Genomic DNA, 23856 nt, shown 5'->3' with positions numbered 1-23856 from the left:
CTGGGATGTTTTCAACTTCCAGGAATTGTGTACAGATCCTTGCAATATGGGTCAGTGCATTATCATGCTGCAACATGAGGTGATGGTCATGGATGAATGGCCCAACAATGGGCCTCAGGATCTCGTCATGGTATCTTTGTGCATTCAAAATGCCATCAATAAAATGCATCTGTGTTTGTTGTCCATAACACACACCTGCCCATACCATAACCACACCGCCACCATGGGCCACTCGATCCACAGCGTTGACAAACGCTCATCCACACGAAACCATCTGCCCTGTAAAGTGAAAACTGGGATTCATCCGTGAAGAGAACACCTCTCTTAACGTATGAAGTGCCAGACGCCATCGAATGTGAGAATTTGCCCACTCAAGTCAGTTATGACGACGAACTGCAGTCAGGTCAAGACCCCGATGAGGACGACGAGCATGCAGATGAGTTTCCCTGAGATGGCTTCTGACAGTTTGTGCAGAACTTATTTGGTTCTGCAAACCGATTTTCGCAGCAGCTGTCCGGGTGGCTGGTCTCAGATGATCTTGGAGGTGAAGATGCTGGATGTGGAGGTCCTGGGCTGGTGTGGTTACATGTGGAACTGCACATTTTAGAGTGGCCTTTTATTGTGGCCAGCCTAAGGCACACCTGTGCAATAATCATGCGGTCTGATCAGCATCTTGATATGCCACACCTGTGAGGTGGATGGATTATCTCAGCAAAGGGCGAAGTGCTCACTAACACAGATTTAGACAGATTTGTGAACAATATGAGAGAAATAAGCCTTGTGTGTACATTAAGTATTAGATCTTTGAGTTCAGCTCATGATCAATGTGGGCAAAAACAAAAGTGGTGTTTATAATTTTGTTCAGTGTAAATGTGTAAAAATGTGTTGACATTTTGAAATGTATGTTGACAATTACCTGCTAAAGCCCTGTCGCGTGCATTCAATATTGTCGAATAGAATATCGGAAATGATTCCATCGTTGATTTACGCATAAACATTTTGCAGACACTTCACCATGTCGCCTACCCCCGATGCTTGGCCAGATACTGTAGCCCAATGCTATTTGGCATGGGTAATAGGATTAAACCAGTTTCCATTATTTGTCGCATAAAAACATATGGATAATCCACCTCTGTCAAATGTAAACTGATTTCACAGCTCCATTGTGCGGCAATTAACAGTATCCCACTGGGTAAAATTGAAAGACATCCCTTCAAAATCCATAGCTAAAATTTAAAACCCCTCCATAGCAGAACTGACATGCAATACAACAGATACAGTACAGGTCGATAAAATTTATTATAAAAACAGACGTGACATACAGAACTTGGTTTAGGTAAACTACAGCCAGACTTTGTGGGAGGGTGGGAATTCAATTCAGCTCGTGACCACCAATAAATGAAGTTAGCTGACTTTTCATTAGCCTCCACAACGGAGGCATTTCCATTTCCCACAGGGATCGCTTAGATTTCCACTTAAAACCTGAGACTGAGTTCACATGGCAACTCCACTTTACAGAGTAGAAAAACAAGGCAACACATAACACACTGAAGAGAACATGCAAAAACGGTGCATCAAAGTCAAACCTCTGAAGTAATTAAGTGACAATGTAGCATCAGCAGTTCTACTCTAGATAAAATGGGGTTGTTACTGGGTCTAACCAATAAGGGTTACTGCTCATCCATATTATAGAATAAGGCACTTTTTAAGTGGCAAAAAGCTCATTAAACCCTGGCTATCAGACAACCTTGATGAATCAACATACACAATCAAGTTGAGGTACTTGCTGTCAAAAACACTTATAGTAGAAAACATGCACATAAAAATGAAGACCAATTCATACAAAAGATCAATCAATATTCATAAATTGGAAAAGTCAATGGTACAAGAGAATATACAATAGTAAGGAAGTCAAACAAATAAGGAACACACAAGTCAAACCAGAGTCCAGAATCAAGGTGTCTTTTTTAACATTGAATGAAGGGCCCCTTTAAACCAACATCTGGGGTTAAAGGATCAACCTGCAATGCACCATCCATTTTTAGCACAATTCTACTCTTAAATGCAGGAATTCAATATAGGCCTTGCAATATAATAATTAGATTAAGTGGAGAATCAGGAGCAAAAACACATATGGAGAAGTAAGATGAACAGTCATTCTACCATTCAGGCACACCGGCAGTTACTCTGGACTCAACAATCCACCTGCGCTGATTAATTAAGTCTGACTGGGAAAACTGAATAGCCTACCTTTCACCAACATAGAAAATAAACATTGACTTTGTTAAAGTTTAAATTAGCTTTCAAAATTAAGAAATAGAAAAATTCACTGACAAACAAAAATGACAAATACAATAAGTTTGGGGTACAATGTAGTTCCAAAACCTACCAGAGCTGTAGCATTGTTGTGGTTTCTCAGGACCAGAGAATTGATAAAATGGGCCCTTAAACAGTTAAGTAAATCTACCTTTGACACAAAAGCATGATAAAAAGGAAAGACTTCAATCAGGTTCTCTTCCACAGTTATGCACAAATCACATTACTGTTCGGGTGGCCTGAAATTTCCTATCAAAAAAAGATTATACATAGGTCACAGTTGAAAACCATTGAGGAGGTTTAAAAGGCACCAACACAAATGTGCCACTACTGGAGGGCAATATTGCACATATCCACACACTTCAGAAGAGTCCAAACCAATAAAGCATTCCAGCTCAGAAGCACTTCCTAAAGACGATCTGGGGGCCGTATTCCTCATATTCCTCTTGGCTTATCCAGGCCGATTCAAAGGACGTCAAGTTGGCCAGAACTGCACCTCCACACCACACAGAGAAATCCCGGTCTTTTGGGCTGGTCACACGGACACTCTCTGCCAAGTCCGTAGGCACCATTGTTCTTATTTCACTCTGAAGCCGCTCAGGCAGGCCTGCTAGGAGGGTATTTCCACCTTTATGGGAAACATTTTTTTATTATAGAAAATGCATAATTTCTCAAATGACACCCAACTAACTTCATACACCACTTGTCCAAGAAGAACTGCCACACATTTGCACATGGTCTCATTTGGAGTACAGTCCTTGAGGAGACATGGGAAGTACACAGATAAACCGAAGAAATTTACCTGACAAGACAATGTTCCCCAAAAAGCTCCGCCGGAGGTCAATGTCCGACCTGAGGATCGACTTGAAAATACTTTCATGCATACCGTAATGGTCACGACCAATCAGGTCTGGCTTAAACAGGATCTCCGGAGCCCTATAGAAAGACACCACTGGTTAAGAGATCTTCGCTGACCCCTGGTGGCAATCCAAAGGATTACATTGGTTCCACAAAACTAATAAACAAAATGACTATCTACAGAGGTTAACACTTGCATCTTCTACATCAGTAGAACTCCCATGTCACTAATATGGGTTAGTGTCCTTTCAATGAGAGGTACAAGGGGTCAGTTATGCCAGACACGTCACATTTTGTCAGCCCCAAATACGTGATTGGGGAGAAATCCTGGTCAGGAACATTTGCAGAGCTTTGACCTGCTCACATTCAGTTGCGGTTTTGTTCTCCTAATCGGTATTGATGTGCCAATTATTTATGGGCACCGCAGTAAATGGGAGCATTTCCAAATCGCACGATATATGTCCAGCTTTAGAGATTGACCTGAACTTCTCTGTACCGAGCCGGATAACCTGTCCATCTGGCATGGTGTAATGAGTCTCACTGCTGGCCGAGCTCCCGCAGGCTAGCTCAGATTCATAGCCCTGGGACACCCGACAGCACTTCTCCTTCATCTCCCTCACGATCTCCATCTCAGCAGAAGTGCGCATGCACACCCCCTGTTCCTGCAGGAGCTGGGACAAAAGAGTAGAGTAAAGAAACCGTATACCCATTAACCCGACAAATGACGGCTACAGCACACCCCCTTTGGAAAAACTTCCGTTGATCGCTATAGCACCCCCTGTGGGTCACCAACACAGGCAGGCTTTGAAACAGCGATCGTCAGAACACAATGACAACGGTCATCCACAAGGCATAGCTACCTTCACCCCACAAGAGCATTGAAAAATGATTTACTCAAAACTCAAAATGCCAATCACTAGGAACAATTGCTACTTCCTTTCCTTAAAGCAAGTCACATGACTGATTCAAATCTGCACAGACTGATGCTAACTGACAAGCCGTTTCACCGGTTACATTAAAATACATGAGAAGCAATTTCAGACTTGAGAATTCACTCATTCTAGTAATAAGGTGTCATTCTGAACTTGTGATGACATTATTACCAAGTAAAAAGATGGTCCCTCCAATAACGCCAGAGATTGTATATGGGATTTCTTGACAATTGGCTTAGTAACAGAAATGGAGCCTGTAATGCAATTTCAGGTGTTGGACAATAAGAGACTTCATTTAAACTCCTCTACATTTACAGGATTTGTTGATCAGTGCTGTACAGAAGCTTCATTTGTCCCCTTCTCATCAAAACAATACAGGAACTCTAGATTCAGGAATGTTTTGTAACATCTGCCAAGACGTGGCATGCAACCACGTGACAGCATGATAATGGAAATGTGAAAGCAGCTGGCATTCATCTAAAAGTTCCTGGTCTCCTTCACTCAATAGTGTAGGGTGTCATTCTGTCAGAGTAAATTGGGCTAATCGATAGGATTATGTCTGATCAATAAAACTAATCGTTTTATTGATCAAACAACCATATCTGACCAAGAGCCTGTCAAAATGACACACCGGGACAACGCATTAATAATATCCAATACCTTTTTAAGTTGAACCGTGACATCATGGCCAGCCAGGGTGAATCGCTGCACCGCGTGAGGTAGACAGTATCCCTCAAACACTGGGACACTATGGCTCACCCCATCCCCAGAGTCAAAGACCACGCCTAGTAGGAGACAGAGGAACCAGGTCATCTGCACTCTTGACCACCATTAAAGCAAAAACAGCTCTCCTTGCCTGTAAGCAATAACCTACATTTTCCGGTTCAAACAAGACGGTGAAAGCACGCAGTCCAGAACTCCGGAACGTGAACTTGTTCATTATGATATTCATTGGAACTGTCAAAATAATATAACTAATTGCATGTTTTTCCATGGCTCAATTAGTTCCCCCCCCCCCCCCCAAGTTTCCATTTAATGGTTTCAGGTTGCTGTTTCATTATGTACAGATGGCACAGGATCTTGCCTATCTAGGAAACCAAACACTGGCCATCACCATCTACAAATGACAGGGGTCCAACCATGCCAGTAGATTAAGAAGCTTGTTCACCTGTGGTTCTCCCTGCTGCGTATAGCGCCAGCACAGCCTGCATGGCCACATAGGTGAGAGGAACGTGGAAGCATTCAAACATGAGCTCCACCATGCGCTGCCGGTTCTCATGCGGGTTCATTGCGGCCTCGGTCAGTAGAACAGGGTGATCTTCTGGATCTACGTGTAGCTGCTGGAACGTGTGGTGCCAAATCTGTAACCGTACAAACCGGATGTCAAAAGTTCAAAATCGCAGCCAGGTAACTAGGACTTCAGAGCTCACAAAACTTTCATCTGATTATTCAGAATATTGGATCAAGTTACAGGAAATGAACATTAACCTTTTCCATTTCATCCCAGTTGCGTATAATTCCATTCTGCATAGGATACTTCAATGTCAGGACTCCCCTCATGTGTTGAGCCTCATGTCCAATGTAGGTTTCACGTTCTAGCTTGCCATTCATTATTTCCTGTTAACCAAAGCCAGAAGCCAATTGAGCATGTGAGGAAACGTATACCCTACCATTAAGAGGTGAACATAGACCCCTTGCAACAAACATTGCTCAGTTACCTCATATTTGGGCAGCCCAATGATATTTGGGAATATTGTATTTGGGAGTTCCTGATTAGCAAACCCCGCTTTCATCAAACCAGATCCTGTGTCCAGCACGATCGGAGTCTTGAAATTTGTCATCTGTCATAAAAACAAAGACATTGACTCTAATTCACACATACCTGGAGTAATTTACAATATTTAGCAAGCCTTTGGAAATGCCTTTACAATCAATGACTTACATCCCTGGTGGTGAGACAGAGATTGGGTTGATTGACAGGTGACCTCCTGGCAGTCCCACATCTCTGAAACCCATTAGAGATCTCCACCCCTTTCTGGTCATCAGTTCCGCTTGGTTCATGTGAACCAGTGGGTAAATGTGCTGAACTACAACAAAGCTCTTCATTTGAACTGGAATCTGCTGTTAAAACGGAGTTCTGGGATAGCTGCATTTCCATTTGAACAACGTCAGAGACAACAGGTGTCACGGTTGATTCCAAAGAGCAACAGTCTAGAGTGGACTGTTTACAGGCACCCAGGGAGTCATTACGTGAAGATAGTTCTAGATCCACAAGGGGTTGTTTGTTGCGGTCAACGCTGCACTCCTTTAAATCAGGTCTGGGAACAGGACTAAGCAATAACGCCATTGGTTTGAGACTCGTCTCTTTAGGCTTTGGGGTAATGTTGGGCTCTTGTGATACTGGTATAGCGTCTGAAACAGGTCCAGGGCAGAGTGCTGACAAGTGACCATTGTCATTTACAGCAAGTAACTTTCTCGGTGCAGGCACTGGGTAGTCGTTGGAATTACCACCTGGGTCAAACGCTCCATGTTCAGAGCATATTTCAGGTGTCAAGGCAGCTTCTTCAGAACAACTTCTAACAATTTCCCCAGATATTAAGTCCAAACCTTTCTCTGTATCCTCAAAGTGTTGGATTACAACCTTGTCAATAAGTTCATTGTGATCATGACTAATTTCTGGTGGAATTAAGAAAAGTTGTGGTGCAGCGAGCTCAGTAAAATCATTGTTGCTGGAAGTGTCTCCTCCCATGGCATCACCACAACCAAGCACACTAGTGTTAGCATGTGGAGGCTGACCATTTATGCCCTGAACAAATTCTTGTGATACCGGCATTTTGGCAGAGGAGGTCGCAGTATTACAGGATTCTTTAGAATCAATGGTAGCAGGGTCTTGGCGCAGCGCTGGTAAGTGCTTTTCACCGTGGTGTTTGTGCCTGTAGTCAGACAAAAGTTCATCGCAGAGCGCGTTGTCCTCCTCCAAGTTTAGTACAGAAGCCCTTTCCATTACAGAGCATTTCACTACTTTCCTGGTTCTGCTTAGCTGCCTCTCGAAATGACCCTCTTTATCAAGATGCTTCTCCATCCTCTCCACTTCCATTTTCTCTCTCTCCAGTTCTAACAGGAAGGCCTGCCTCTCCTTGTTCATACATTGAGAGCCAGCCGACTGAGGCGGGACTTTGTCCAGGCTCTCTTTTTCAGCCCGCCGAAGCGCGTGGATCTTCACGTTCTCCTCCATGATGAGCTCATCCAGAACACGCAGTCCTCTCAGCTCCTTAAGAAACTCCCCTCTGCTGCACGGAGGGGCCACTGGCAATGTCAACCCAGTCTCGAGCGGCTTTCCTTTGCTGCCTGTGACGCACTCCGAAGTCTCCGGTTCGGTGACTGCCTCTGGTGATCGGGGTTCGCTGCAGGTGTCAGAGTCTGCGGAGGCAACACTGTCATCAAGGCCCAGGACACCCTGCGCCTTCAAGTCACTGGATGACATCTGGAAAACAAAACATTTTACCACAGGAACGTTTGGAAGACCGTTAGATGGTGCAAGCACAGGTGTGGCAGTGTAAACAGGGTGGCATTTCAAAAATGACAACACTGAACAGTATTGGTTCTTTTGACCACTCAAGTATTCAGCACTGCCAATCCAGGCTCTTCTGGATTGGTTGGTTATTTCCATCTAGCACTATCTACCAGGCTTGCTAGCACCCATGCAAGGGTGAAGCTAGTGTATCCAGAATTGCCGATAGGACATGCAGCTAACCCTTCAGCAATCACACTAGCTCAGGCCCTGTATGGTGATTACCAAGCATGCCAGACAATGCTTGATATTGTCACACTTAAAAAGGGTCTCTCGGCTGTACCCACGGAACAAAAAGGATTATTTAGACGCATTCCCTGCAAGGACAGCCAAAAGAACCCTTTTGGAATCCACTAGGTATTAGATGGTGCAACAAACTTCAGTTAGTCAATATTCATGTGATGTTACTCCTTGTTCTTGTCCCATTCACAACACAATTCCCCTGCCTACTTTGTTTCACTTTGAAAATAGAAGAATTAACCTTATATTGTTGAACTTACTCAGAACAGAAGGGTGCATTTTTAGACCTAACATTATCACAATCCAGCATAAATTCCTCCACTCAGTCGTGACTCATCCTGACGAGCGTAAAAACAAAAAATGGTTAGTTTAAGTTTAAATTCTCTAGCCATTACAATAAATGTCATGTGACTTCCACGTATGGTCAAACAGGTCTGTCTCAAACCCAGGCCTGCAGACCAGTGCTAGTCTGTGGAGGAATACCTGCCTTAGTCACAGCATATCCCTTCAGAGAAGGTCCCACTGGCTGCATTGACACTTCCCTCCTAGAGCCAAAGTTGCATAACACAAACTGTGTCCACTATTCAGCAACTGGCACCGAATGCTTCTAATTTCACACCAATAAGTGGTCAACCGTTTCAGCCATTAGATATGACCCCTCACATTGAAGGGGTAACTCATGTCTTCAATTCCCCTCTATGATGCACACAAGTCTTGAAGGACACCAGGCCTCCCCAGTTTATTCTCCTCATAAACACTGCAAATGTAATAGAAATTTAACATTGCTCCCCAGTCATTTCATCCTGGACCCTGGCCTGAAGGACACAAAGGGAATTTGGCCATATCGCATTTTGAAACAAGTAATCATTTTTTACACCATTTGATTGTGCCTGATGTTTTTATGAACTCCAATACCATTCTGATGCATTTCAGTCACTACAAACCATACAACTAAATACTTCAATTTTGAAGATTATCAAAGGACACAGGATGTAAGAGTTTAGTTTGGAGAGCCATGGCAGTGTCTAAACACTTATGAGATAAACTTTTCATTTTCAAGAAATTGTTAAAAATGGTATGCATGTATGTATACCGGGACAACAGGGACCTTGTGGTGAAAGCAAGCAGTCTGGCAGTGTAATTGCAAATTAATTTAACTACACTGTGCTTGCTGATGATCATTATGAATGTTGCCAGTAATATAATTTCACACTGTAGACTTTGTCCATATATTCACAATTCAGCCATACAGAAATTACAGCTCATCAGGCAAAACCGGTTCTTTTTCATACCAGACAGCTGTGAGGTGTAACCGGTTCAAGCACATTCTGCAAACAAAATAATAATGAAAATGCCCCAACAAAGAACTTAAGCTACAATAAACCACAAATATCCTGGTGCAGAGCCCTTCCACTCCCACCAAAAGACAACAAACTAGTGAACACAGGGTAGACATTAAACCAACCAAATCTTTTCAATTCAATTCTGAACAGTTTATTAGCTCTACAAAACATCCACTGTAGAGAATAACAGTATGAATGTAGGCTAGTATTTATATTAGGGTGGTCAAACTAAAAGACCACATTTACTTTAATGGGGTAAGTGTTGGGATTAAACTGGAGCCGAACATCGCTGATCAATAAATATTTCAGAGGGCATATTGACGTTTGACGAAGTGCAACATTCTCTGTTTCATACTCCTTGTATCCGCTTTCCTTCAAAAGCTCTTGGAGGAGAAACCCAGATGACCCTACACTGGCCTTCCCCTCCAGGGGGTTTTGAGAAGGAAAGAGGAGAAAGGACAAGGAATATTAAAGTATATATATTTTTTAAGTCAATGGGTTGCATTCAGAAAGAAATTACCTCAGGAAATGCAATAGTAGAGACCTGTCAAGCAAGTCTTTGCAACTATGAATAATTTCAGTTTTAACACCAGAGAGTTCCTACAACACCAGTGTACTACTGCAAACAAAATATAAAAACAGTCGATTGGTCCGTCTGCTTTCAACAAACACTGGAGACCAACGCTTGCTTACACAAAAGTTTGGAATGAGGGTGAGGGCTATAACCTTAATATTTTATGATCTGTCTACACTTCCCATTGGTTGGTCTCAAAGCTGCCAAATGCAGTATGGGAGGTTGAATGTCACATTCAGTAAATTCTCTCAATATATTAGTTTGGTGCATATATTAGGTGGAAAAAAAGGTGGAAAAATGACAATCAATAAACACTTCAATAATTTCCCTTTCAATGTGATAAGATATTTAACAGGAAACACTTCACTGTCACTGGGAAAATATCAACCATTTTAACAGAGCGTCAACACATTATGGTCAACAGGAAAACCACAAAGGATCAAAGACCTGCATTGAGTCTCATGCATTTAAATTAGCATGGTTCCACATTTGTGGGAAATGTTCTGCTTGTGAAACACATTGAATTATAATTGAAGCCCAACCCCACCCACCCACCCACCCACCCACCCCACACAAAGCCTTGTAAATCCTTTAGCTTGGTGAAACCCAACAGAACATTACCCAAAAGACACCATACCAACAGAGTCATATAGTAACAAGACCGGGTATTAATAGCATATACCAACTTATGTTGCTAACACTGCAGATAGGGTGACAATGGGCTGAAATTAAAAAGTTTAAATGCAGATACAGTTGTAGAAAATGGCCTTTTTCTCAGACATGCACATATGCAAGGCTTCATCGTCATCATCATTATTATTTTTTTAAAGAGTGCTGAGCTCTAAAATGTTGTGAACCTCTAGTGAGGCTCTGGCTCCAGAACAGCCCGTCATTCTATTTTCCCATTGCAGCAGCCCTAAGGTGCCTGGTATCTGAATGCCTCAGTCTGCCTTGTTCAGGGGCTCCTAGAAGTGCTACATTCATACGAATTTGGTTATGGACCTAATAAACTGGCTACTGAGGGCATACTGCATGAGCAACCCCAGTACAACTTCAGTACAGCCAACGCCACACTTATTGAGCAGATGTTCTTCAAAAGTAGGTTGAATTTATAAAGACCAACAAAGACCAACATCTCAATCAAGTCTTTCTGGTGTTCAACACATCTTGAAGAAGCAGCAATAAATGAGAAACATTCAGAAATCATTCGCACACGTGACCTACCACACCAAGCTGCTCCGCGAGGCCCCATGACGCCCAGGGCTTGCTTGTGTCCTCGGACTTCAGAAGAACATCCAACACACGCTCTTGTGCAATCACACTTTCTTCCTCCTGTACAAAACCAAACGCTTTGTGTTTACAAAAGTTACTAACCTAAATCGGCTGTGGTTTAGATCCCGATAACCTATCTGGGTAATGTGCACATCTGAAGCCCCAAACCACAGATTCTAGCTGTTAACTTTGCATTGACATGAAGACCATCCATGGGCCATTTGAACAGCCGGTACCAACGTGCCTCTAGTATTCCAGCAGTCCGTTCCAGGATCACCTCCACCTCCCTCAGGCCCTCCTGCTCCTTCAGGTCCCAGTCACTCAGAGAGCCTTCAGCCATGGAGCTGGTTATCCTGAAGAAATACAATAAAAAAATAAACTACGGCTCTGCTTTTAAAAAGTTTGCTATGCAAGACAGGCAGACGAGAGGACCATGACAGCAGACGCAAGAACATTACCTTTCACAAGTGTTCTGTTTGGGGTCATGGAAATCATACGTATCCCAGAGTAGAGTAGGTACACTCTCTGCTGTGTAGTTGGGCAAATCTCTGGACTCCGTGATGGTGCTGGAGAGGACGTTTCTAATGGGGCTTATTCCGGAGTCCTCAAAGCTGTCCGGTGAATGTAGGACACGCCCCCTGGGTGGTGAGCCACTGCTCTCTGCACTCTTGTGCACCTCAGTCTGAGTTGGCTGGTCTCGAGAATGGGCGGACGACCGGTCGGTGTGGCGGGAGCATTCCGAGGCGTTCGGGCTGCTAACGTCCCGCTTACGTTGAGATAGGTTCTGGGTAATGGTGACCGTGTACGAGTTCTCCAGGTCTTCCACAGGCAGACTGAGCCAGGGATTCTGGGGGAGGGTGGCCGACCGCTTCAGCTTGATCTCAAAATTCAGCGAGTCCAACGTTATCTTAGGGACGATCTGAACGTCGGCCCCGGGGGCATTAGCCACGGGGCCGAACTCGTCCCGGCGATCCTCCGAGTCGGAGACGCTGGAGATGTTCTCCTCGTGGATCTGGGGCTGCCTGGTCACAGGCCCGTAGGGGTCTCTGGTTCCTGGCAACCTAGACAACCCCTCCCATCCTTCCCTCCCCGCCAACAGCTCCGCATGGCTGCTTCCTGCTCCATCAAAGCCGGAGTCAAAGGAGCTGAGGGAGGGAGGCTTTCCCACAGCCGTTCCAGACACCGCACTAGAGGGAGACCTGCCCTGAGGGGCCCTGTGGTGCCTGAGGTGGGACATGGAGCCACGGCTGTGCATGCCGCCATCCTTAGAGAGGCGGTCTGAGGCGGACGGACGGCATGGCCCATCCGGACTGTGAACAGCCCTGGGCTCGCGGCCCACAGCCCCATCCCGGTGGTCCCCCCTGAGGAACTCATACTGCCACTGCAGCGCCAGCTGGAGGTCACGGATAGGCACCGCCGCCGGAGAGGTCAGGAGTTTACGTAGGACAATGCACCTGAAGGCACGATTTAGGACTAGGGTTAACTTCACTAGGCAGGTGAACAGGCTGAATCCCATGCAGATCATAGGATTACAAAAGTATTTTGTTCGACTAAAAACTCATTTTCATCATGAGGATGTGTAACATTCGCATCAGATTTAAGCAGGAGCTCAAAACACTCACCGCTGGGCCAGTTGTTTGCCTGCCTGCTGAAGCTGAGCGTCGGGGAGGACGTTGGCCAGGTGAGCCAGCTGGAGCAGCTCCTTCATGTCAGGTGAGGGGTTGTTTCTCATGAATTCACAGACTGCTTGCCTCCAGACAGGGACAGGACCACACGTCTCCAGTGTGTGGCGCTGTTTGGGGAGGCTGTCACAGTTCCCACCCCAGAGAAGGTCTTGAAGAAAGTTCTCACATAGGATATTGTTGTACCAACCACTGGCCTGTACAGAACAAACAGAACATAACGCTGGATTAAACAGATGCCTAAAAATACTATTTTCTCATTTACTTAATCGTTTTCACTTCAGTGAACTCTAAAACAGCAGCAAGTGGGCATAGACACAGAAATCACAAAAAGGTCAGGAAACAGGATCCAGACTTTGCTGTGGTAGTGGTAGAAGTCGGAGACTGCTTTCAGGGTCTGGTGAGGCACTGCTACAGCAGAGTGGAAGTTGTCCTTAAGTCTTTTCAGATCTTGGATCCACTCTTCCCTCGTCCAGGCATCGCCAAGAGGCGCAATCTCCGTTAGTGTGTGGATCACGTCCTCAGAACAGCGGACCAAGGCCTGATAAGAGGACAACACTTGTTTATTTCGGACCCATACAGGATCCGAATACTCAAAAGTGTACCCCACCTTATGAGCAAAACCGATACATGTTGATATTCACCATAGCAGGAGTATAGATGGACGATTCAAATTCTGATGTTAACATCTCAGCCTTTCTGGCATCTTCAGCAATCTCTATCCTGTAAGGCCGGAGCTTCTCTTTTTGAAGGCCATTGATCTGTTCCGTTATCTAGAAGTTTGTGAAAATAAACCGACAAACATTTCAAATAAGCCTCTATGAAATATAACTGGAAACCAGGCAAGACTAGGGACTGAATAGAAGAAACAGGAGCACTTGTGTTTTTTGCTTGCCCTAACGAACAAAAAAAATTAACTAGAGTAATTTTCATGTGCCATCACCCACCTTCTGCGCCTCCTCGCGCAGCTGGAAGACACGCAGCTGGAGGTGGGCCTTTGAAAAAGCCTGTTGCCACAGCAACTCAATTTTTTCCACAGCCGCAGTGATCCTTCAACAAAGGCAACGAGACACCGTCAAACCCATGGGAAAGACCCACAGCAGCAGAGCCAGCCAACAGTCTTATACACATTGCTTACATAATATCCACTCACAACTTCGCATGAAACGTGTCCAGTGACCACGCTGTACGGAAAGTACAGGAAAACTCTTCAACAGTGTATACAGAAACTCAAACTCCGCCTTCCAGGCGCACACTCGACTTGGCTCGGTCAATCTCCACCACAACGCATGTACCTGCTGTAGTTCTGCAGCATGTCGAAGGCCGTGTGAGTGAACAGGGCCGTCCCAGCCATGGCCTGATAGCACAAGTCAGTCTCAGGGCAGCGCAGCTTCTCCACCAGACACTCACAGTGCATTAGTAGCTCATCCAAACCAAGGTCCCTACACACCAAGGCAGACGAGTTAAAAGACACCCTACGTACTTGTGGAGAACGTCACACGTTCAGCCAAAGCTGGGGTAGAAGAGTCCTTGCGATTCAAGGAGCTGTTCAAGGAAATCCTTTAACGGGCATGGCAATTTTAGGCAAGTCCCCTAATCCCTTTAAAGCGCCAACAGATAAAGTATGCGACATGTACGGTAACCATGTGTAAATCAACTATCCCAACACTAGGAATTTTGGGCAACTGAAAAAAAAAAAGGTGTCCCAGCTCCATACCTCCTAAGCAATTGGAACTTGGCCTCGTTGGTCGAGCAGAAGTCCTTCAGTTCGCTGAAGGAGGAGGGCACTGGTTGTCTGGAGAGGTCCTGCAGGGTGGATATACAGGGCGGGAGCCTTTGGACCACGGACAGGAACTCACGTACAAATGCATCAATCTCCTGCACAAACAGTCAAAGAGATTCAAGGAATATGTAGGCGGAGAACAAAGACGAATCAGTTCAGTCGAATACAAAGACCACATTAAATTGTACGCTTGTCAGTTACACAAAATGCAAAAATATCCATAATGAAACCAGCAAATATGAGAACCTCCATAACTGCCATGTTTTTTTGGGGGTTGGGTGGGAGGGATATCCCTGAAACACACTGTTCTAGCAGTACTAATGAACACTCAACATGGATAGATGCCCAGAGGAACATGAGTAAATATGATCAAATGGTGGTGGGGGGGGGGGGGTGGGGGGCCTTCCACTTAGTAATGAGGTCAGCTGGTCGCACTCTGCAATTCTGCAGGCTTCACCATGGCAACAATGGCTCAGGGACTGCATCACTGAATCTCATGAATGGATTCACAAATGGATCCCTGCAGATGAATCACTGACCGCACACATCTCTCTAAACTAATTCAACATGAATGTTGTTTACTCTGAAGAAATATAGCATGGAATGGAAGCTGAGTCATCTTGCCCTCTGAGCGTTTTTATATCCAATACAGAAAATCCAGCGCAGAGGACAGGTCGTCTGTTAACCACTGAATAGAGGACAATGATACAGTGTTAAACTTAGTGGAGTTATGACTGATCATAAGACCTCCAGATAATCAACCAGGCAAAAGCTTGCTATGGCAAACATTACCCTTTTAAGATCACGCATTGCATTCATGACCAGAGATGCATCGCGTAACATTAATCAGGGGAAAGCTGAATTTATTTGACTGGAATTATTAAAAGCACTACGCACATTGTGTAACAGTTATAGCTTTTCACTTGACCTCTAGGACACTCGACATAACGCTTCTCAGGGACCCAAAGATGCTGTACAAAAGTGACGTGGAACAGAAAAACAAACAAAAGAAACACTGAGAAAAAAAACACAGATTGAGAGAGTGGGATTTGGCGTGGCTATGGGTAGGCGATTTTGAACAGATGAGTGTTGAAGATGGGGATAGTCTCAGAGTCACGGATGGTTTTGGGGAGAGAGGTCCAGAGATGAGGAGCAACCCTTGAGAATGCCCTGTCACCAAAGCCTTTGAGCTTGGACTTGGGGATTATGAGGTGGCCTGCAGTACTGGAACGGAGTGTGTGTTGGTCGATATGGAAGAAGAAGGTCAGAGAGGTAGGCAGGGGCAATATTGTTTAGGGCTAACTGTAGAAGACATACCTTGATAAATGTAACCCAACTTCGATGACAATAAACCAGGTAGCCTCCTAAAGACGCGGTTAACTGGCTTCTATCAATGTAGTTGGAAAGTTCGAAGACCTCTTTCAGAAGAACTCTCTGTTGGCAGTAATATGATGTTTGACACCACACACACACTCGCTCAATGATACATAAGACATGTGAATTCAACCTCAGGGAAATCTTACCTTGAAGGGAGCCACATAATATTTTGATGGTACCAACAGTTTCAGCAACAGTTTCAGAACGTCTTTCTTCTTCGGTTGAATAATGTACATGGTGTGAACAGTCCTCCTATGGAGCTAGAGAGGGTGAAACTAAAGTTACTCTTTTTGTCAATGCTAATTACAGACAAGTAAAACAGAGGACACAGAGCTTACCCAGAGTGGGCTTTATAAGAAGCAAAAATGTCCCATTGGAGGCTAAACTGGCCATGCAAATCACAAAACTGAATTGCAAACACTATCAAAACAAAACGCATGAGTGCGTTTGCAGAAACTGAGAATCTGCATTTATCTAAATAAATTCTACAAAAAGCCATTAGACAAACAAAGCCACAGACCACAGTGAATATTGTAGAGGAGATTTCCAAACATGTAACAGATTTTGATCAGTTAATGCCCTTAAAAAGTTCCCCTATTATTAACTAACTGAGGGCATATGATCCTGTATGCATGTGATCCAGCACCCACCCACAGCTTTAGTCTTTAAGCCCTGAGAAGAACAACACTATAACCATTAAAGCAGGAATTTACACTGCAATGTGCTCAAGGTCTGTTTTTCCTTCCCAGATTTTTTTATATATCACAACATTAAATCTAGATATGAAGAGAACTGATGAACAATTCACTTGAATTCTGACTCATGTTCTAGTTATTGTTCTATGTTTTTTCATATTGAGTAATGGATAATTTGAAAAACCAGACCCTGAAGAGATGTCAGACAAGTACAAGTTTTATTTTAAACATAATGGCTACAAAAATGAGATCAGATACCACCAGAACAGCCAAAGAGGTGGAGCAATAAGATGCAGATCACGGTATTTAAAACAAAATGTATCTGTATGAAATGTAAAATATTGACTCAGTAATCAATGACTAATCCATCCTACATATTGCAAAATGATCAACTGGTACCTCAAGGAGGAAAATGGTTTCAGCAATGAATCTTGTTGTGGTAAGACTGGCTTGTCTTAAATCCGCCACAACAGAAACCAAGCTCTCCTTCTCCTGTTTTTTGCTATAAAAATATTTTAAAGTTTTGTTAGTAAGGCACACTGGAATAGTTCATGTTAAGATTGTTCTTCCGCCTGAATAGTTAATGGTCTAAGACAAGTTATAATCCATGATTCCATAGCCACACGACACTTAAGTTGACTAACCATCACCCGAGCCGTAAAAGTTAGTTATACGTCAATACTTTGTTGCCAATTTAAGTAGCACAAAACCAAAGTAGTTAACTTGCTTGAGGTGATATTTGACACAGCAGATCATACACCCCATTATTTCTACTGATATTTACCTACAGGTTAAAATTAACTGAAGATTTAGTGGCCATGAAGACTAAACTGAAATGGGCTTACAATTTCTCCTGGTCCATTGCAAACTTTCAGGGTGAAGAACAAAGTAAAAATTAAATTGAATTAAAATGACACGCATGTGTGTAAAACCTTAAAATCAGGCTCCAACACACATACATTAAATATGGGTACATACTTGAGCAAATATCGAAAGTAGTTAATGAAATCAACTACTTCTGCTTTGCTTAAATCTGAAAGGTTGCCATGAGCATCCACAGGAAACACAACCAGAGGGCATCCATGTTGATCAAAGGCACCTGTTGAGAGAATTTCAGTTTACTAATTGTTAGTGTTTTTGTTGCACATTGTAGCATATAGACATTGTGAATTTAGGTTTTATTATAGCATACCAGGAAAAACCACTGCTCCCGAGTTTAACACATGATCTGGAGGCAACGGTGGTGAGGGGGAGGCCCCTTGGAATTCTGAAAGGATTTGCGGGAAACGATTATTTACATTACAAACATACCGGAGAACATTTCATTGGTCTTTTTCCGTGAATGGTTGAAACCTGAGTGTCCGATACATTCCTCGCTCCCCACCCAACTCTGTAGCCAGTGTCAACTACTGCACAGTATTTAAAACATAGCTTATTTGTAGATACTTCTACCAAAAATGTTGCACCACAAACCTCATTTTCAACATCCGCGAGGGTTGTTTGCATCGTAACTACGTTACAAACATATTTTCAAGCTGTAGGGTGGCACTTGCCTCAGTCCTTACCTGTTGCGTGGCGGCGGCTCATTATTGGGTTTTACTGTTCTATTCCAGAGTTAAAGCATTTAAAATTCCTTGCCCGCCAGAATGAGGACGATTTCAAAACAACCCACGAAAACGGGAAGTCATATTTTATCTATATTCTGTGGAATGGGAACGAGACATTGGTTTCTAGTCCATTAGTTTCCGCCATGTTACAATCATTCCGAAGCGGATCACACGGCCGAACACTCCCATTCAGTGCATTCAGCTAGAACCATTTATAACTTCAAAATTGGAGGGCGGGGAATGATCACTACACAACACCGCATACACGTGAAGACGCCAATCTATTAACATTCTGTTAAATTTATTGCACTAGGATATTTGCTTATTTTGAGATTCATGATCGGCCAACAGAAATAAAAGAATAGTAGAAACACAAATGGAACGCACACATTTTTTTAAAGTGCTGTCTGACAGTTCATCTTAATACGAATGTAAATAAATCCTGTTATATATAATTATGATTTTTTTTTCTCAACATAAAACATCCGATATTTATGCAAGTTAATTCATAAAACAGCTGTCCAGGATACTGTGTACTAAAATGTTATTGTAACTTGTTAATCGCCCTAGAAAAGGGAATACGTCAAATGACTAAAATCTACAGTAAATGCATATGGTATGTGATTAGCGTTCCATTCATAGACCCCCTTCCCCATTTACTTTGATATCAGACAGGAAAAAAATCTAATATTACTCAAAAGAATAGATCTAGAACATAAATAATGTTGTTTTGTTGCAGGTAAACAACGAAGGGCTAAAGTATATGCATGTTTTGCTGGGAGCTTTTTCATTCACTTCCAGACAGTTTTCTGTGATAGGAGAATACAGCTTGTTCAGGCTTTAATTCTTCAAAATGCTGCCTGATGAAATGTTGAAATGCTTGCCTTGTTTCCTCCAAGTCATCTGTCTGCACTAGTTTATTGGTTACAGCAATTAGGTGGAACCTAATCTGATTAGTGTCTTCCAGCTCTTGCATTGTCTTCCTTGTAGGACAGTCAGTTGTAGCCTGGTACCTACCCTCCATCTCATCTATAGGTTGCGGTTGGGTGGGTTCTCTCCACATTACCAACAATGCTAGATGTCATGACTGCCCTCACAACCCCAAATATCTTAACCTTCTTCTTGTGAGGCCAAGGTATTTTCTGATGTTGTGTGTCTTTCTGTGTGACGAATAGGAAGGATGCTGTGAGGTATTGAGGATACCCATGTTGGATTTCCTTGCCTTTTCAGAGTTATTCCTTATTAGCTTTAACAGTGGCTGTCCCAAAACACAGGTATTCAAGCCCTAACCCCATCTTATGGGCGGTATATTGCTTTAATTATATTTGTTTTGAAATACTAAAATGTTCCTCGCAATAAGAAAACAATGAATTCAAGACCAAATTATGAAGAAAATGGTGATGCAACTGGGAAAGCAAATGGCTCATTGAGTAATTCAATCATTCCTCTTTCATATAACCTTTACTCTTTATGTAAACTGACATTACATATTTCCAAGTTGTAACAATATTTAATAACCATAATTGTTTTATACACCTGACCAAGTAATTTTAACCCAAGCTACTTCCAGACTATGTTTCTAACTGATGTGATGATAATCAGTCCCATTTAGATGTTTTCCTCCTCATGTATTTCTCCCCTTCACTGTCAACAGCTTCATAGAGTTCCTGGTCGTTCTCTTTGGTGGCGTGAAGATAGCCCAGGTAGCCAACACACAAAGTGATTGTCACAAGTCCAAAAGCCATCACAGGCTTGTTCTGTGAAGAACGAAAAAACAGAAAACATTACATTAGAACCGAAGATACCGATGAAAAGTCAAGTCCGTAATGACAATTTAGACCAAGGAGTTACAGTAGAAAAGCCTTACTGGTCTAATAAAAAGTTCTGGGTTGACAGCTCGGAAGAGCGTAGTGGTCTTCGCTCCTCTCAGGCCAGGAATCCTGAACGCCTCTTTCGGAGCCTCCCTACCGTTTTCAGTTGACATTTTGCAGTTACTTAAGTAGCTAGACAGGCAATATTGACATTTATTACATCAAGATGTTCAAAGCGTTTTAGTAATTCAATTATAGAAAACATTCCGCACAATCAAAAACCCCTTCCGCAACCCGTCCATTTGTTTTGAAAGTCATAACAGTCAACGACTCAAAAGGAAACAGGGTCTGCACGTTACTTCTTTACTATACTACAGCGCCACGGTGTGGCTGGAGTAGGTAAACTATTTTTTTTTTATATTAGCCTTGAAGTGTCACTGACATTTAGTAAGTTTACAATGTAAAGAATAAAACAGGCACAAAGATTTTATACTATAGTTGTTTCCACAAATAAACGAAAGTATAATAGCTATTGAGCCTGGCAGAGAAGGAAAATTAAGGATATCCATTATTAACAATTAAGTCACAGGACACCTGAAAAAGGCCTAGCTATAAAAAATGTATGGCACCAGTTCTCACTCATGACCAGTGTAGCAACATTACCCCATGAACTGTTGTTTTTCCCATCACATATGCTCAGGGGACATGTGCATTTAAAGTCACCATGTCGAGTGTTTCAGAACAAACTGAAGGGTGGTCGAACAATTATTGCAGTCTCAAAGTGTAGTTAGGCTTACAGGTTACGAAAACAGTAAGATTTTCTTTCATTTTTAACCTTTGTTGAAGTTGCTTCGACTGTGAACAGCGTCATGTTAAACCTACCACCCAAAATTTATAAAAAATGATAAACTCGTAGGCAGGAAGAAAAACAAACACCTAGACTATTGCTGCTCGTCTCATTGCCGCATAAACCCTCGGATACGGTACAATAGGTGTGGCATCATCAACAGGTGTGTTTGGCTTAGTCACTATAGGAGCATCGGAAAATCTGCTCCCGAAAGAGTACAATTGCAATTGCCTGTTTATAATCGGTGAGTTATTTTTTCCCCCCCTTTTTAATATATTATAACAGACACCTGAAGCGTTTCGGTTTATACCGCGATACCTTACAAATGTTCAGCATCACATTTTTTATAGCCTACGTAATTTGAAATAAATCTAAAATATGAATCAATGGTAGGCTATTTATTCCATTAAGAGTACAGTTTTCATATAGTTTTCGGTTTTATAAGGGGTAAATAAATGCATAAAAGGTTTGAGTTCATGTGATAATTGTAGGTTACTGGCAGAACATAAAATTCTACAGATACAGAAATGGAACATTAATGAGTGCAACCCGTAGCTTATTAAAAGAGGAACATATGCCTTCCTCGTTAAACGAAAGTCTAAACATATTTATCAACTTGATATTTTACACTTTCTATATCAAAATAACTACATGGTTAATGTTTATTATTTTGATAGTGAAATATAAGACTAAGTGGTTTTAACTAAGAATTATAGGCTACTGAATAATACCTGTTAGTATTTATGGTGGAGAATATAAGTGGATATAAAAATGTAACTTAGAGATAAAAAATGAAACATCCCATAGTCATTTTCTCATATAGTCTACATGTAGACTATGTTACAATTACAACATGAAATCGTTCCAGATAAGAATGTGCTTTAAATTCATTGTAGAAATGCAATTGAAATAGATTCCTAGGTCATGTGACGTCCATCAGGACTGGCTCTATTGATAGCTAACCTTGTATCCCCCTGGCTGTCTTTATAACATAAATTCACACTGGTTAACAGACCTCTCCTCAAGGAGCCCTAGACATTTCAGTTGTGGTAGCTTTGATCTTGCACCCCTGCTTCACCTTTTCAAGGGGCATGATGGTTGTCTTTTGAAAAGGACAACTCTGGCATGCTAGCTTTGGAATAGACCAAATACAATGACGACTGTGGGCGCCCAACAAGAGTTGGAGAAACGCTGCCACGTTCACCATTTACTGGCACGTATAAAGACAAGGTCGCCATTAGGGACATTGACCCTAGTGTCTTCTTCCACCACAGACCAACGGTACCTGAGAGATGTCCAACTGGGGATTCCTGGAGAATGTCCTGAGCGGGGTGAATAAGTACTCCACGGTCATCGGGCGAATCTGGCTCTCCATCGTTTTCATCTTTCGCATCCTGGTGTACGTGGCAGCTGCCGAGCAGGTCTGGAAAGACGAGCAGAAGGACTTTGTCTGCAACACCCTGCAGCCCGGCTGTGAGAACGTCTGCTTCGACCACTTCTACCCAATATCCCAGATCCGCCTGTGGGCCCTCCAGCTCATCATGGTGTCCACTCCCACACTGCTGGTGGCCCTGCACGTGGCCTACCGCGAAAACAGGGAGAGCAGGCACGGCCGGAAGCTGTACGAGGACAAAGGCAGGATTGACGGAGGCCTGCTCTGCACCTACATCCTCAGCATAGTCTTTAAAACCGCCTTTGAGGTCGGTTCCCTCCTGGCCTTCTACTTCCTGTACAGTGGCTTCAGCGTTCCCAGGCTGCTTCGCTGTAGCTTGGACCCTTGCCCCAACACCGTGGACTGCTACATCTCCAAAGCCACAGAGAAGATGGTCTTCCTCTACATCATGGGCTGCACTTCCATATTGTGCATTGTACTGAACATCTTGGAGATGGTGTACATCCTGTCCAAACAGTGCTGGAAGTGTTTTAGCAAGCGGTACGTCCCTATTGAAGAGAGAGCTCACAAGCACGGTGGTCACACGGTCCCTGACAGTTTCTCCTCTGCCCTTCAGCACACATTTATCAAAGATCATACAGGATCACAACATCCAGCTACAAATGGAAACCAACCCATCCCTTCGAAATCACATTCCATTTCATAATAGTTTGAATAGAATTCAGGACCTTTTTTGTCAGATACTGTAACTTAGAATTAGGCTTGAGTTTAAGGCCGTAAGGTCTCAGAGTCTTAACGGGGTATCATATACTGATTTGCACCAACCCCTAAACCCCCAAAACTAATTTCACAATGTCTCATTGTAATCTATACTTTGGCTGATTCATTCCATCGCTTTCCTCTTTCATGGAACAGATGAGTAAAAGCTTTGTGGTGATATAAACATCTTTGTTTGATATATCAACACTTAAATTTAAAGGGGCACTGTGTAGAATTCTGCCTGTAATGTCAACAAGACAACGTTTAAACAAGAACTGCCACCGACTCAATTGTACTGCGTGTCCGACATGCGTATGAGGAGACGGAGAACTGATAGATGGACTGCCGGGACAGTTTAAATGGGGAGTAGCGGAGGTACTTGTAACAATTTTGTTGAAAAAATATATTTGAAACATCAGCTTACAAAAGTAACAGCAGATATGTTCTGAACATTTGTGCTAATATTTCTGATAACTGTACAGTAAGTTTACCTCCTTATGATAAATAGTGCTCTGCAGGTCTTTAAAAAAAGAAAGTCAAATAACTTACATTTAACAATTGTATGTTGTTAAGTGGTCATATAGTATCATAAGAATTGTTTCACGCCAAGCAATAAACAGACCATTTGTTGATTATATGAGCTTCCTCCTTGTACCTTCTCCTTATGTATGGTTTCATGTCTTGGCCAGATCTTCAAATTATTTCTCCAAAACCATTTCTTACCATGGGGAATATAAAGTTCTCTACAACCCCTCAACCCCACAACAAATTGACATGACCACATGCAAAACAAACA

The 23856-nt window shown here is 42.9% G+C and overlaps 3 protein-coding genes across 3 annotated transcripts; 1 reads left to right on the top strand and 2 right to left on the bottom strand.

Annotated features, from left to right (window-relative positions):
- Positions 1-1275: 1275 nt before the first annotated feature.
- Positions 1276-18710, bottom strand: LOC105017854. Its single transcript, XM_010882802.5, has 23 exons — positions 18209-18710; positions 17836-17910; positions 17622-17742; positions 17043-17145; positions 16095-16208; positions 15889-16005; positions 14506-14666; positions 14084-14230; positions 13736-13838; positions 13433-13561; positions 13144-13329; positions 12729-12985; positions 11565-12560; positions 11351-11459; positions 11059-11166; positions 6049-7590; positions 5825-5947; positions 5595-5723; positions 5275-5467; positions 4767-4891; positions 3655-3845; positions 3119-3252; positions 1276-2944 (listed from the first exon to the last, which is right to left on the bottom strand). The coding sequence occupies exons 1-23, from the start codon at positions 18228-18230 to the stop codon at positions 2712-2714; spliced, it is 5418 nt and encodes a 1805-aa protein (XP_010881104.3). The 5' UTR covers positions 18231-18710; the 3' UTR covers positions 1276-2711.
- An 840-nt stretch (positions 18711-19550) lies between these two features.
- smim8 (small integral membrane protein 8) lies at positions 19551-20389 on the bottom strand. Its single transcript, NM_001311056.1, is given in 2 exon segments — positions 19551-20007; positions 20118-20389. Coding segments are annotated over 2 exon segments (276 nt in total). The 5' UTR covers positions 20235-20389; the 3' UTR covers positions 19551-19848.
- Positions 20390-20467: 78 nt separating this feature from the next.
- On the top strand, positions 20468-23702 carry cx28.8 (connexin 28.8). Its single transcript, XM_010882800.4, has 2 exons — positions 20468-21152; positions 22183-23702. The coding sequence occupies exon 2, from the start codon at positions 22201-22203 to the stop codon at positions 23005-23007; it is 807 nt and encodes a 268-aa protein (XP_010881102.1). The 5' UTR covers positions 20468-21152; positions 22183-22200; the 3' UTR covers positions 23008-23702.
- The last annotated feature ends 154 nt before the right edge of the window (positions 23703-23856 follow it).

Source organism: Esox lucius, chromosome 18 (assembly GCF_011004845.1).
Source record: "Esox lucius isolate fEsoLuc1 chromosome 18, fEsoLuc1.pri, whole genome shotgun sequence".
Classification (NCBI taxonomy): domain Eukaryota; kingdom Metazoa; phylum Chordata; class Actinopteri; order Esociformes; family Esocidae; genus Esox; species Esox lucius.
Note: the sequence above shows the minus strand (reverse complement) of the source record. Positions and strands in the feature narration are given on the sequence as shown.

What these genes read in the sequence shown, in the direction of transcription:
- LOC105017854 (XM_010882802.5), bottom strand. Translation starts at nt 18,230, where the DNA reads ATGAGCCGCCGCCACGCAACAG. An exon ending in AAACCATTTTCCTCCTTGAG is followed by an intron (nt 16,209 to 17,042) that starts GTACCAGTTGAT and finishes CACCCTCTCTAG; the next exon opens with CTCCATAGGAGGACTGTTCA. An exon ending in TCGCGGAGCAGCTTGGTGTG is followed by an intron (nt 7,591 to 11,058) that starts GTAGGTCACGTG and finishes TTTGTTTTCCAG; the next exon opens with ATGTCATCCAGTGACTTGAA.
- cx28.8 (XM_010882800.4), top strand. Translation starts at nt 22,201, where the DNA reads ATGTCCAACTGGGGATTCCTGGAGAATGTCCTGAGCGGGGTGAATAAG.